This window comes from Oxyura jamaicensis, chromosome 2, assembly GCF_011077185.1.
Source record: "Oxyura jamaicensis isolate SHBP4307 breed ruddy duck chromosome 2, BPBGC_Ojam_1.0, whole genome shotgun sequence".
NCBI classification, from domain to species: domain Eukaryota; kingdom Metazoa; phylum Chordata; class Aves; order Anseriformes; family Anatidae; genus Oxyura; species Oxyura jamaicensis.
Window position 1 is genome coordinate 140,951,209 of NC_048894.1, and position 15,833 is coordinate 140,967,041.

At 42.2% G+C, this 15,833-nt stretch overlaps 1 protein-coding gene across 1 annotated transcript; it reads right to left on the reverse strand.

The window, feature by feature from the left end:
* Window positions 1-5,216: 5,216 nt before the first annotated feature.
* On the reverse strand, window positions 5,217-15,586 carry KCNV1 (potassium voltage-gated channel modifier subfamily V member 1). Its single transcript, XM_035318817.1, has 4 exons — window positions 15,153-15,586; window positions 14,234-14,746; window positions 11,911-12,437; window positions 5,217-6,189 (listed from the first exon to the last, which is right to left on the reverse strand). Exons 1-4 carry the CDS (start codon window positions 15,569-15,571, stop codon window positions 5,678-5,680), a joined length of 1,971 nt encoding a protein of 656 aa, XP_035174708.1. The 5' UTR covers window positions 15,572-15,586; the 3' UTR covers window positions 5,217-5,677.
* Window positions 15,587-15,833: the final 247 nt, after the last annotated feature.

Here is a 15,833-nt window from a genome sequence, read left to right on the forward strand (position 1 = left end):
TTTTTCTCTTGCCTTTGATTTTGTTTCCAATATAAGAAAACAGACCACAGGTTTATGGGGTAGGTTTGTCTACATTTTGACACTGAAAGGCTGTGATTGGCAATTCTTCCATCTGTTATCCAGCAATTACTGCCAGGAAAAGAAGATAGGAGGGTTAAATGAGGAATAACAGCACAAATAACAAATAGCAAGGACTGAAAATAGATCCAACCTTATCTTATTCCTTTAAGCTGAAGTTCATTTCTTACAAAAAAAAAAAAAAAAAAAAAAAAAAAAAATTTTTATTCTTTTTTTTTTTGGGGGGGGGGTTATGATCTACAGAAGGACAATGCAAATACAAAGCCACATGTATGGTTCAGGGGGAAGGCATGTCTGATATACAGGGCTGAATGGCTAGGATGAGGTATGAATAATTAATGTGATCTAATTTGTGGTATGGACATATGATGCATGTCAGTTAATGAGCTGAAAATAATTTCTTCCTCTGCACTGAACCATGTGTACTTCAGTTCTCATGAGAAGATATGAGAGGTAAAACACATAGTCAGTCACAAAAAGTCACTGGTATATCTCAGCTGAAGTATTTCAACTTCTTATTTTAAATTAAAATTAATTTAAGTTTAAATTAATTTGCTCTTTCCTGTTCCACCTTCCATTATTTTTCTTCTCATATACTCAGCATTAATAATGGCTTAATCTGTCTGCTTGGGCTTCAGTAATAACAGATTTTATCACTGCAGCATCTAACACACCACAAAAGCTACGGAGGGATCCCCCAGAGCCTGTAACTGGCAGTTTCTGATAGCATGTTGCAAAGTCCGTAACGCTGTTGTTCATTTAGGACAAGAGAGCTGTGAGCTTATGAATGCTGCTTCACTGGACAGCAGTTCTTAAGCAGATACATATTCATCTCAGAATATTTTTCCATAATTCAACATTGTTGGATTGCATAATGTGTTTCGTACTTCAGGCTGAGAGCCTCAGTTCAGGAATCCGTAACAGTGCCTGCTATGAAAAATGACATCATTAGTTATCTTTCAACTATTTTCAAGCCAATTGTCTTTTTCAGGTATGCTGAAAAAATGACTTAAGAATTCAGAAGAATTTATTGTACGTGCTTTTGGCAAAAATCACAATAGGAATTTATGAATTCTCTTTCCAGATCTCCTCATAAACTGATTCATACAGCAGGTAATGAAGAGAGTCACGCTCACTTCATCCATTTCCCAGGACTTATCTCTGCTGCACAGTTTGGGAAGAGAACTGCCTTTCTGAGACAAGCTGTTGGAAGTGAAAGGAATGTGTTGGTTGCAGTACTACACAGTAATAGTACATGACTTACCAGCAGGTTTAGTTTTATTAAAAGCTGTACAAAATTAGGTGTAATTAGAGGAAACCTTACATCTCCAGAGGTCTTGCTTTGTTTGGCAAGGAAGATGATTTCACATTAGGAAGCTTTTTTTTTTACAGAGGCATGCTTTTCTGAGATTATAATATGCATTTGTACATAGTTTTAATCTGATAAACACAACTGTATATATCTTTTAAAAGATCCAGCTTAACTTCAGACTGTTCTGGTTTCTCACCCTTAGGGATGCTATAAATCCATCTCACAGGCAACTTTTTGGGGTTCTGATAAAGAGTTGGGAGTTTACATTGGCTGGTGTTGGACCCACTGCTGTGACACTAGATAGGATCCCTTCCTCTCCCTTACCCCAGCTGAACGGGGTGCTAATGTCTGCAGAGCAGAAACAGCATCAGTACAATAAATAATAGTGGCCCAAACACCTTTAAATAGTTTTTTTTTATTATTTTTTATTTATTGATTATTATTTATATTTTTGATTGTTTCACATAGAAATATACATAACCATAGCATAGCCACCTGCACCAAACTGCATTCCTGTATTCCTGGGAGAAGGGGTGTGCAAGCTCACACTTCTCTAGCCTATCTGAGAGGCACACACAAAACAGGTCATGTTCTCCCTCTTGCTGATGGAAACATCCTCTAGCAGAAGTGCCCACCCTACAAACTGGGATCAAGCTTTGTCAGAAAAGACTCTATTTCATGTATCAACAACAACAAAAGCTAATTATAAAGGAATTCTTCAACTTAGCCTGTCATTAAAACACATTTTCTGAAGCTTCTGAAGCTTTCTGAAGCTTCTGGCTTTAATTAGTGACTACTCATCAGGTCAAACTCACTATTTACACTAACCTTAAATGCCTCATAAAATTCCTATGAACTGAGTGCATGGAAGCTCTGCTTCCACAGGAGATGTGTTTTCTAGCGTTAAAGACAAAACTGCAATAATTTTATGGATGGTTAAAACTCTAAAAAATTGGAAAATTAAATTGATGAAAGGTTAAAACTTTAAACTGCATCTCAGTCCTAGCAAGGTTATTGACTCTAGCTCTTCTGTTCGATGAATGACATTTTCAAGAGCCCAGAGCCCTGGAGACCCCTTATCTGCAATTAGAGGTGTGACTAAGGGTTGTGTTGCCCTGCACTTTCTACAGTGATAAGAACATATAAGAGCACAGAAAACCAGGTACCAGCTGCATCAGCAACAGCTGCTCTAATGCATTTTAGATGGTGGGCATCTCAACAGGAAATGTTCCAGCAGAGTTCTGTGTACACGTACACCTCACTGGAGGTTTAAGCGAACAATACCGTAGAAAATGAGAAAATTATGTTACTCATTATCAAGATAATATCAAGATGAGAAAACATATATTTTTAATATCAGAAAACAAAAATAAATGGGCATTACATGTAAAAGACTTCATAACTTTATTCTGTGTGCTCCTTTTTATACTCAATCTGATTTGCCAGATCTACCACATGGCTATGTCACAGGCTCAGGGTTGGCCAGCAAAACTCTTGTGCCAGGGGAACACTGCTCATCTTACATAAGTCTACATCATATCAAGATTGAAGTGGTTTATTGACTTACTAACAACTCAGACTTAACCAGTGATCAGTGAATTGTGCATTCAGGATCGATATCTGTAATACAACAAGTAAATCATGTTATTAAATGGTTGTAAAATATTATTGAACACAGATTTCTAAATAGTTTTCTATAACTTATCTCTAGAAGTTATAAATCTTCCCATACGCCCCACCTCTTCTGGATACAGGGGTTCCCCAATGGTCTCTTAAGCCTGGCACTCCAACATTTTGCTGTACTTTCTCCAGTACGTCCCTGTCTCACCTATTTTGCCATTTCTCACCTTTGATGACGGTTTTTGGAAGTGCTTAGTATTTTAAGCTAAAATGGGGAAATTATTGATGTTCTGACACATGATCCTTTCTGCCAAGTCTGCTGTGTGATGGAAATGGCAGAAAAGATGTGAGGACTAGAGGTAGTTTCGTACTTAACTTCAGCGTGATACTCTAAAGATAGCACAGTAACATCCTTAATATGGTGCCTTAGTGACAAAAGAGATGTTTTCCAAATTTGTGGCAGTAGGTAAATGGCATAGATTCATGTTCTAGCTTTGTAATGCCCTGTACTGTTTGCCGCTCAGTATGAATGCTCTGGTCCTTTCTGTAAGAGCTGAAATCAGAACTGATCTTCATCTGCAGAATTGTTAGTTTGAGCCCATAATGCGACAGACAGCCTTGCTGAATAAAAAACATGATTGACAAACACTTCTTCGGAGACTTTGAATTTAAAATCAAGAGGTCTGAAAATAGTAGCTGAAGCAGCTACTTGATAAAGTCTCAGCCACATTTCCCCATGGGCATTTCTAGGAAACTTTATCTCCAGACCTGCTGAAAGGAGTGAATCAAGTGATACATCCCAGAACATTTCTCTCATTCTTTTGAGTCCTTCGTAAAAAACACAGGATGCAATAAAAGCAGCCTTTCCCTAAAGAGAATCAGGCATCTATCTAACTGCATTTCCTTTCTCAAACAGAGATCAGATGCTGTATGAGAAAGCACAAAAGACATTACAAAACAGTCTTCCCACAATGAAAGCTTCTTCCTAATTCTCTATAATTAGAATGACTTTTGAATGAGAAACAGCCTGTACAATTTGTGCAGCTCAGTGACTTCCTGCTCAAAGGAGCTATGAAATAACAACCTAGAGTGGGTTGCATCAAACCTTTCCCTGCGGAATCAGTTTTGTCTTCTGGACATCCACGGGAGTTTTTTCATGGATTCATAGAATATTAGGGCAGAAAGGAACACTATGATAACATAGTTTGATCTCTGTGTAACGCAGACCATAAGACTGACCTATGAATTTTCACACCTAGTCCATTTCTCATAGAGCAAGACAACTCTTACAGTCTCTAACATTTTACCTCAGCTTCCTCCTGCCTCTGGTGACTGCTGCATGTGCTGCATCGATCCCAAATCCAAACGCTGACTGATATCAGCTGACAAATCAGAAGCTGAAATTCAATGAGGTTTGCATCAGCGTTGGAGCCTTTGAAATTTTTTTGCTTTCTGTATTATGTTTACAGGGAACAGGAGGAAAACACACTCTTAATTCAAAACAAGTATTACGCAATATTTATTAAAAGCAGTTTTTTTACCCATTCATATATACTCAAAGGCAGTCTGAGCCTTCTAAATAAATAAACTCCCAATCAAATTAAGTAATCCACAGCTAATATATGTCTCGTCTTAGGAAGTATGTTGAATTAATGTCAAATGTAAATAATGCTTGTGCTTACATTGCTGAAAATGAAATGAGAGAGGTTTGTGATTTTTGATTTAATCTGCTAGGAAATTGTTTATTTCTTTTAAATGTGGACCACTTACTGGAATACTTACTGCTTTTAACAGAAGACAGAGAAATGAGTAACGTGTTATCTTTTACCATTTCTGTTTTGTCTGATATCCAATGGTGATTTCACTCGAGCACAAAATCTGCTTAGCTGCACAAGTAAGTTATGAGAATCAAAACACAAGGAGAAGGCATGCTACAAAAGCTGTATTAGCTCCTGTAACTTCTATAGCAATTGCAGAGGGTACTCTAAATCACTGTAGCTATTTCATAACTATTTTGTACTTGGCTGCAGATCTTGCATCAGCTTAATACTTTCACCTATGTCCTGATACCCACCATGAATTTGGTAGCCATTTGCTTCTCCTGAAATGAAAAAAAATCCCCCCTCCCCCAGGGTCTTGCAACCTCATTTTCATGCACATGAAGTAGAAAATGTGGATAACAAAGGGGAGCAAGATGAATCTCCTAATAGGAATGTCATCATAAATTTATTCAACATTCTACTTCCTTAGAGTTCTCTTTTCAGATTTTCTTAATGTCTCGAACTTTTGTTTTTCTACTGTATATACAAATCTTACAGGTCTTCAAAATTCAAAACATCACAGCAATTTTGGCTAAGACTTTATTACTATACATTAGCAAGGACATTGGATTCATAGATGTTTGTGTCACTGCTTTACTTTGATGGACACATTATTTCCCCTCTCACCCACCAAGATCCAGTTCTGGGATCGGGTTTCTGAGCCCCTTGAGAGCTTTAATATTTTGAATTCCTCCTTAGTATACACTGGCTATATCAGTCTGTCAAACTCCAGTCAAACTCCAGATGGAAAAGCAAATACAGTATGTGGTGAATAATAAAAAAGAGATTCTTAGTACTACATTTTTGAAGTAGTCTATTTGCTCTACAAGGCTAAATAACTTAAAAGTCAAAACCAGAAATCATCTCCTCCACTGCTCCGAGTGCTTGCTCTCTCTCTGCTTTTTAACCGTAACATATCCATGACACTGCGTGCATATATGTCTCGTAAATTCACATTGATATTTGAGTCACTGGATGAGTTCTTCGTGAGTCTCTTTAAAGCTTCACGTTGCCGGAGAGCAGCTTCTTTTATCTTCAGTGTAAAATAACAGGCAGAAAACCGGTCATTTATGATAGCTATTGGCAAGGCCAGAACTAGTATTCCTGACAGTATACACATAAAGGCCACTACCTTACCAATAGTGGTGTCTGGCCTAATGTCACCATAACCAACAGTTGTCATGGAAGTTGTTGCCCACCACCAAGCACCCGGTACGCTCGTGAAAGTTGTGCCTGGCACACCTTGCTCAACAAAGTACTCCACAGTGGAAAATATAGAGATCCCTACAGACAGGAAAAGCAGAAGAAGGCCAACCTCCTCGTAGCACTGTGCAATAGTCATTCCAAGGGACCGCAAGCCTGAAAGACAAGAAACGCTGTAAGTTGATTCATGCAGCTGCCTTCAGAAGTCTGAAATACCTCTTATTTGAAAGCTGATTGTTTTATGCTTTTACTTTGACTGCTAGTGAAAATGTCTTACGTAAAGGGGTGCAGCTCTCAAAATACTGGGAAAATGTGATTTAGAAAGAAACAGATTAAAATATTAGACTGAACCACTGACATTATCCTAATTTCCTTAAAACAGAGCATATAAATCTTCCTTATTACTTATCATTTGAAAAACATACAACATCTAGGAAAAACTAACCTAATTGCTAAATAAACATTTAGCAATTGGCCATAATGGAGAAACTACTACAGTTTTTATTAAGTTACCTAAATAATCATTTAAAAACACTAAAAACTTCTGCTCCCTACTTCCAGTCTGAATGTGCCAAGCTGTATTTTCTGGCCCTTGTCATATTTTTCTCTTGGACCAAACAGCCCTCAGTTCTCAAATTCGTGTTCCCAGGTGGGTACTAGGAGCCTAACTCTGTCACACTACCTTCTTTGCTAAGCACCGTTTGCAAACTTTTTAGAGTTCTCATAGCCTCTCCTTGACCTCTCTTTCTCCCCCCCGGCCTATCAACATATTTATCTGTAGAGATCAAAACAAATGCAGCAGTTCAGCAGCAGCTGCACTTGTGCCAAAACTGGAGATAGCAAAACCTCCCAATGCAAATGTATTCTCCTGCTAATTCCCTGATGTACGGCATCAGTCCCGCTGCCCATGGGTTGCACAGGGAGCCCACGTGCAGCTGACTGCTCTCCATAATGCCCCACATTCCTTTCAGAGCTGCTGCCTCAAGGCCAGAGTGCCTGATAAAGCAAGCAGGAAAGTAACTCCAATAGCAGTGCAATGGATAAATGTCTCTCATAAACAAAGAAGGAAGATAACAAGGCATCAACTAAGCTGAAACACATTGGAAACTGAAATTATCTTCTGAATAACAAGTGATTTTGGATCGCTTTTTAACACTGTTCTTTACGAAGATGCTTTTTTTCCATAGTAAAAGAGAAAACCACAATGCTTATCAATTACCTTTCACAGGGTACACTCGTAACTAAAGCGATGTTTGCATAATGGCTTACTGGAGCTCTGCATCTGCTTGCAGACTTCATATGCTCATTGGAGTAATAAGCAGTTTGCTTTGCTTTACTTTCCACAATCTCAAACTAAAAGAAGTTAAAATTTCTTCTTGCTTTTGGCTCTATTTCTTTTCCCCTTTAGATCTAATGGGTTTTAAAGTTTTTGTTTATGTACAGCAAACAGTGGAGGTACAGACTAGATTTTGTAGGGAATTTTTCTTGTACCAACTCCAGTTAAGGACTTGCTCTTATCCATGTTTTATCTTGCTACAACTATGGTCTGTTGGTTAGGATGTTTATTATAGTGTTATAGGTTAATTTTGCAGCAGAAGGGAAATATGATTTATCAGAGTAATCTTTTTTCTATTAATATGACTGCCTCCAGATTTTGAAAATATACTTAAGAACAGCAATGCAGAAGCTGTGAATGGGACAATTGCAAGGATCCAGATCAAGCTCTCATTTTCCAAGGAAGTTACTACCATCCATTGCCTTGTAAAACTTCACACTGATCAAGGCAGAAGAATTCTTCACCTTTCAGGTGACCTAGGAATAAGGTACTCCAATTTAAAACTCTCTGTAGCACTTCTTTTTAAAGCATGTAAAACTGTAAAAGCCAGGCTTTGCCCTTTACAATGGATCTTGAGAATACTGCAGCTAAAACAAACAGCACAACACTCATAAACCTGGTCTAAATCAGCAGGAACAGGGCTGTGACTGCTACCTCGTTATATCACATTGACGAATTATCAGCAAAGTTGTGGTTCTCCATCTCTTCAGGTCTTCAGATGAAGTCAGGAGACATTTTCAGTTGAATCTATGAATCAGACAACTTACTGGCCTCCACAGCTCGTTCTAAATAGGAACCAGTTGATGAATTCAGAATAATGTCGTCTACTCTATTATATTGTGACTTTTAAAAATTCTTTTTCCAGCCCCAGAGCTATGACAGCTCCTCAACAGGAGCTGTGACAGCCTGGATAGCCATGCTGGAAGGTGCTATGGTGCTGTAACAGAACCAGTGTGGTAGCCAGCATGGGGCAAACAAGCAGCTCCAGCCCTGGGACCAGCAGGAGGATGGAGAGGCATTTCTGCCATGCATGTCAACTTCCACCTGTTTGTTGCCCAGATGGACTTGATAATACAAGCTCATTTTCAGGAGCTTCAGTTTACACAAAGCTTTTAAATCATCCTAAAGTTTTAGCACAGAATTCTGAAAATGCTGAAGTTTTACTTTCTCACGTGAGAAGCATCTCATCCTGACACATGCTACAGCCTTCTCTTAGACATGTCCACTGCCATCACAAGTAAGATGCTCACATCCTACTTCTCCTCAAGGAGTAAATCTCTAAGTGCTTCCCAGAGGAGCAAAGCTTCACACAGCACATGGCCCCAGAAGGAATGCTGAGGAGCACCAGAGATTGTGAAAAATGCAGGTTAAATTCTCACCTGTTCCTACACCCACTCAAATCCACAATTTCATTATCTCAGAAGTCGTCTCACCCTCTAGCTATACATTTTCTGGATAGAGGTACTTCTAATTTCTCAATTGCTCCTTGACAAAGTATAGCACTTTGCATATATAATTTTACACTTGCTCCACTTGCTCCTAGGTGTTTCTATGTATTGCATCCCTCCTAATAGCTGAGTTCAGCTTTCAAAGGGGCAGAAATGATGTATCCATTTTTCTTTCACTTCTCCACAAAAAAGGGTTAATCTGCCATTTCTTTAAAAATAAAGGGAAAAAAAAAAGAATTTCCTTTACGATTTTTCCTAACTCATTTCTGCCTCTGATAGCAGAACCACACTGCTGTCGGGATCCCAGCTTTGCTAGGGGGTCTGCACAGTACTACAGAGATGTCCTCCTTTTGACTGTGATCCCTTCTTGGTGACAGGGGAGTTGCTTCCAGCAACTACATTTTTTTTCATCTATTTTCTTCTGATCTTGCACTCCTCTTGTCACACAGAGCAGGTGAGCAGTGCATGAAGCTTTGATCTGAGAGCACAGGAGTCAGTTTTAAGCTGCCTAAGGCATGAGCACAGAAGAATTGTGAGTGCCACCCCTAGGCATTCACATTTATCAGGACTGCCCAGGTATGTGTGAGCAGGATGGTCTCTGTATATGGTACTTAGGGATTTCATCTTACACTAGCAGCTGTGGTTTAGGGTGTGTTTAGAACCGTGTTAACTCAACTCTCTTCTACTACAAACCTCTAATGGTCAGAAACCAGACTTCAGATCTGTTAGTGTATTTTTGTTTTGATTTATTAGGTTTATGTTTTGTCTTAGTAGCAGCATCTTCTCTGAAAAGATCTCTGGAAGTCCCTTCCAACCCCTACAATTCTGTGAAAAGATTGAATTCATGACTTTCTACATCTAAATGATACAGAAAAGAGCCAGAATTAATATAGTGGTCTGGGCCTCCTACGTGGCTAGCAACTCTGAACTATCGAAGAAGCAAGCACAGCAATTAGAACAGTAATGCTGTTCTGAACTGTTTAAGTATTGACATAAGCCATTTCTTGAATGCTGAAACTGGTATTTTGGTTCCAGAAGAAAGATGATAGTTGATAGAAAGATGCCAGAGTAGGAGACCAGATTTTGGTATCATTAATTCACTTCTTCTAACATGGCAAATGAGTTATTTGACTATTAACAGCACTTAATATTATGAAATAAACTATGGTAATATTTTAATGAATTTGACTTTAAAAATAAATAGGCACTAAAGTTCACACCATCTCTGCAAGCTAACACAACTGAAGTTAACCATTATTATACAGACAATAGAAACCCGTGGTTTCAAGGTGATAGAAAGAGCCTTAGAATGGAGTTTCATGCATTCATTCTGTAATAGTAAAGTATGATGAAGTTTTTGAAAACTTTAGAACTTTATAATTAGAACCGACATACTTTTGGATCACAATCTTGTTATTTAGCACAAAAGCACCTTGATGTGTTCAATCTTTGTCTTATTTCAAAACAGAACTAGGGAGGAATACATTCACATTACTGCCACCATTGAAAGTGGGTAGCAGGCTTCCTTGTATTAAACAAGAACAGTAAAAAAAAATTATAATGAAGCAAAGCAAACTCACGGACAGACTGAATCACTATCTGCTTCCTTTCAACTTCTCTCTAAGGGACAGTTATGCACTGTTATAGGCACAATCTAGAGCGGAGGAGTAAGATTAAGATAATTCTCAAACCACTGTCATTAGTGGTATTAAAACTATTCCCTGCACTTGGTACGCAGGTTCACTGCTCTTCAACGGGAACAAAAATAAGAGACATCCTCCTGCTATAATGCCTGCTAAAGTGGGGCCAGTTCACAAAGAGGATGGAGATGGCTCTCCAAAAATATGAAGCATCAACCATTCCTGCTTCAGAAATGCAGGAAGGATTACATTGAATGCCATCCAAGAATGATTACCATCATCTTCAGAACAGGCAAATATCACAGAACAGAAACTATGATTTTCTATTGGGATCTGATTTTTCAAAGCTCCAAGTTTTGGCAGAACTTTTCTCCTTGTCAAATTCATTGCCATGTTCACCACTGATTCAAGTGGGAACATAATTAAATCATTTTGAAAATACCAAGCACTGGATAACATCATGGCATAGGCAGGGTGTGGTGGGAGTACTGCTTTTATTATTTCAGATAGCCAGGCACGCACATTAAATAATAATACAAAATGAGGGAAAAACAAGACCTTCTGAATATTTCCAGCTTCCTCTGATAAGTTTCCACTTGAAAACATTCTTTTATACCTTTCCTACACTACTTAGGAAGAATGAACATGTATGTTCCCAGTAAGGCACTCTACCATGCACCACTCTCCTGCCTGCTGTTCATCCGTGTCTGCTGACACTTGTCAGCAGAGCTTGGGCATGAAGGGCCCCACATCAACAGGTGAACGCTGACTGAACCCAACATCATCACTCTGTGCTGCACCTACTGTCAATTCAGTAAGCGACCCCCAGCTGTGTTCAACATGCCATATAGATACCAATGTGTTCAAAAGGGCCAGAGAGCCCACTAACCCTTTGCCCAGTATGATTTAATTTAAACAGTTTTCTAGAAATATGATATATTCAACAGTGGATGTCTTTTCAGGATCTGTGATGTAGACATAATCACAATACATTTATTTGCTTAAACTTTTTAGTGTAACAAATTGTGATAGGTGATTATAAGCTGTCACTTGTAAACCTCTGATAATACAAAAAGTGTTGGTCAATGATGATCACTTACCATTTCTTCCTGTGCTTCCCTCCTAACCGACTCAGTTACAAATGTTTGCAAATTAGTGACATCGTGAGAAACTCGTGCATGACTTACAGCATGCAGCTTTGAGGCCTGTTTTTTTTGTAAATTTTCTATGCAAACTATATGTCCTCACTTTATGGAGAACTAAAAGTTATAGGAGAAAGCTCCTGCCACTTGATTACCAATTTCCCAAAGTAAGAGCTTCACAAGCCATTACTGATAACATTATATTGTGTAAGAAGATAAGGCAGAAATGCAGACAAAATACGGAACTATGCCCAGGGACAACTGCTGTTGGTAGAAGGAGTGAGAGCTTTCACTGCCACGGGTAAAAGTACCTGTTGAATGTCTTCCCAGCTTCAGCATCCGCAGGGCTCTGAGCAGTCTCAGCACTTGCACAATGCGCCCCACGTTCTCCAGTTCTTGGGAGCTCTCCCCACCACACAGACTCTCTACCAGCAGGGTAATGTAGAAAGGTAAAATGGCAAGGAGGTCGATGATGTTTGCCACGCTCCTTAGGAAGCGACACCGATCCCGTGCACACAGGAACCTCAGAACAAACTCCACAGTGAACCATGCAATGCACAGATACTCTAGGGCATCCAGTAGTGGTGGTGCCAGCCAGCTTAGCTCTACCGAAATCAAAGCCATGTTGGCAATGGACACAACAACAAAAGCCATGGATAGAGTGCCAAAAGTCCTGGCTGCTGCGGAGGAACCAGGCTTTTCCAAAACTTCCCAAAGTTTTTGTCTGACATTAGGACAGAGGCTACCAGAAAAGTCCTCTTCCTCATCTTGGGCATCCAGTTCTTCTGCATCTTTCTTGATGTCTAGGGCTTCACTCAGCTCCTTCCTCCTGAAGTACCTGCCCAGGAACGCCCCACAAATAGATTTTTAATACCAATATGCATAAGTTTTTCTTATCCTCTACCATGAGAGGTATAAGAGCACACATTAGTGTACCTTACAGGAACTTAGGAAACCCTGTGGTCAAGCATGTCATGGAGGATTTTATTAATTGAAACCCTACAGCCATGTTTCCAATGACCTGTTGTTCCTGCTCACCCATGTCATAACAGTGACAGTTTTTATGTGCACAATAATTTTATGATCCATTTTATATGGATCATGTTAACTACAGTAGGATGAGCTGCATGACTAACATGAGCTCTCATAAGCAATCCTGGCACAACCAGAACCAGCGTTTTTAAACTCTCTTGAATTTTATTAATCATACTGCATTTTTTATTACATTGGTCTATTTCTGCAATGTTAAAAGGAAAAGCATAACAAAAGCTATGCTGCTTATGTATGAAATTCTGATCAATACATGCTAAGATGACATCTTTCTTTAAATATACAGGTTGTCACACAGCAAAGCATGCAAGCAACTTAGCTTAGTAAAATTTACAGATTGTAAATACTTAGTTGACTTTTTTGTAGAGCAAGGGTGTATTCATAGAACTATTTCATGGAACAACAACATTCTCAAAGGACACTGAAAAGAAAAAAAACAAAAAAAAAAACACCTTTTTTTTCACATCTGTATTCCTTGACAGTTGCAGAGGTCAAGACTTAAACAGAGGGACTTCATTTGATGCAGTTACTCCTGAACATGCCAAAGAGGTCCATAGCTCCTTGTACTACCTAATAAGTAGGATCTTCCAGTTACACCTACCACTGAAGGAAGAAGGGGATGAAAAGTAGGATCCAACTCTCTCTGAGATGCAGAAGTGAGTCATATCAGGATAGGATAACTTTAGCATTTGTTTTTTAGGATGGCAGAAGAGGGGGCAGAGGGGTGGGTGGGTGTTGCTTGATCATTTCTTTCTAATAATTTTGATATAACCACTTCAGATAAATAGCAGTCATACTCTTTATAGGATTCCATTCTTCAATACTACAAACAAACCAGGAACACTAAAATTGGTGGAAAAGATGTCTTCAAATAGAATTAACAGAAACATCCTGGGGGTGGTTCAGTCAAAACCCACCTCGTTCCTAAGCTGCCTGTTACAATTTGTCTCCACTGAGCCACATTCCCGCTGTTGCTGCCCCCTCCCTGTGAGCTGCTACATCCATGTGCGATGCTTGCCATCACGGCTCCTCCTGGAGCCATGCCACCCACACTCAGCCTGGCAGGTGACCGCTCCCCGCTTCTGCCTCTCCAGCTTGGATCTAGAAATCATCCAGAATGGAAAGGACAGCGTGGGGAGGCTCCAAACTCTCCTGACTCCACATCTGCTCCCCCTGGCTAGGATAACCCCAACATGAATGGCACTGAAGGACATCTCTGCCTTGACAACCCTTCCTATCTCCAGCACTGTCACTTTCCACTTCGAGCTTCCAAGGCCAGTCTGAAGACGCTGCAGAAAAACCAGACACTGTTCCTGTCAGGGTTTCACTATCTTGCCCTCACTGCCAGCCCGTCCTTCACAGCAAAGGTCAACAGAGACCTCACGAAACACACAGCTCCTCTTCCCATTTCCTACTCCCATCTACCTCTAGGTTTCAGTGCTGGATTTGCCCAACCTTCTCCTAGTGCTCTGCCACCTCACCTGCCACCACTGCTGGATCCCTCACCTGCCCATCCCTGCGCACAAGCCAGAGCTGAGCTCACCCAGCCCACGCTCCCGCGCCTTGTGTCATCCCACAGCTCACCGGTCTCTGCAGCAGGAATCGATGCTGAGCTCATCCAAGCCCCAGTACTGGATCTCCTGCAGGAAGGAGAGCGCGCAGAGCTGCTCCATCACATGCAGCCTCCCCGTCTGGTAGTAATTCAGGATGTAGTGAAACGCCTGTGAGCTCCGGTCAAAGAAATATTCATTCTCCACCAGGTTGGCATCATCGCAAAGCTCCAGGAGGCCAGAGGCCACATCCCGGGCGGCAGAGACCACTACAGCCAGTTTGCCAAGACGGGTGTCAGGGTAGCAAGACAAAGTTTGCTGGGACATCACAAAGCGGCTGCCTCCTACATTGATCGTAAAGCAGTCCAAGGGGGGGATGGCCTTCTGCAGCAGGGGCCCCTGCTCTTCCTCACTGGAGAACACGCTGGAGTCCAGGGAGCCCAGGGACGTGCTGTTCCCTTGTTCCTCCAGGGACGCTTGGGAAGAAAGAGACATGCAGCAGGGAGGCGACTTCATCCTGGAGCTGCCAGCAGCAGCCCACTCTCTCCTGGATTGAAAACAGAACAGAGCCACAGAGAAGATCGCCCCACGGGGCAGCAGATGGCGGGGCAGCCCAGGACCGCCCTACTTTCAGAAGCTTTGCCTCCTGTCCCTAGGACGCCTCACCATCGCCGCTCCTCCCAGCCATGCCTCCACCGGGGACAGAGGTCGGGCGGGCTGCCGAGGAGGAGGCAGCGGCACCTGAAGCAGCTCCGCCGCCTGCCAGCGACCCCCCCACACGCAACAACAGCGGCACGGGGGGCGACCTCGCCCCGCGGCACCCCCCGACTCCACAGCCTTGCCTCCGGGCACCCCTCAGCGGGTCCCCGCCGAAGTTGCCGGTCGCTGCTACCTCCCCTCAGGGCAGCCCGGCCGCACTTCGTCCCGCCCCGCGCGGCCCGGCCGCCCCTTACCTGCCCGCCCGCCGCCCCGCTGCGCCGCCTGCGGCTGGGCGCCGGCTCCCGCCGTCCCCTCGCAGGCAGCCGCTGCCCGCTCCCCTGCCTCCAAACTTCTGGGCAGCGCCAGCGCGCCTCCATGGCGGGTCATTTGCTGCGGGGGGCCGGCTGGGCGGGACGGGCGGGGACGGGCAGGGCCGGGCTAACGCCGTCCCCACCGCGGGGCTGAGCCGCCGCCGAGCCCGGCCCGGCCCTGCCCGGCCCCCGGGGCGGGCGCCATGCCCGGGGCTGAGGCTGAGGGGGGCTCCGGAGCTCCCCGCCGGGGACGGTCGCGTCAGGCAGCCCCCGGCCCCGCCTCCGCTCCGAGGGGAGGAAAGGGGGAAAAGCAGAGCCGAACTGCGAGGCAGTTCGCAGGACGGTTTTGGACACCACCCCATCGTGTCCCCCTTCCCGCTGATACACATTAAAACAAGCGTGCTTCTGAATAGGTGGTGTGTCTTCCTTAATGCTGCTCCCTCGTCCAGAAATGCTGAAGCCAGTCAAGTCAAACAGTCACCGTCGTGGCCAGGCAATGCACATCAAATAACTTGTTTCAATTTAGGTGCATTCAGCTTTTTTTTTTTTAATTTTTTTTCTTTTTTTTTTTTCTTCTGAAATACTCTGGAATATGCTTGGCACCGTCCTGTGTTGACTTGTTGA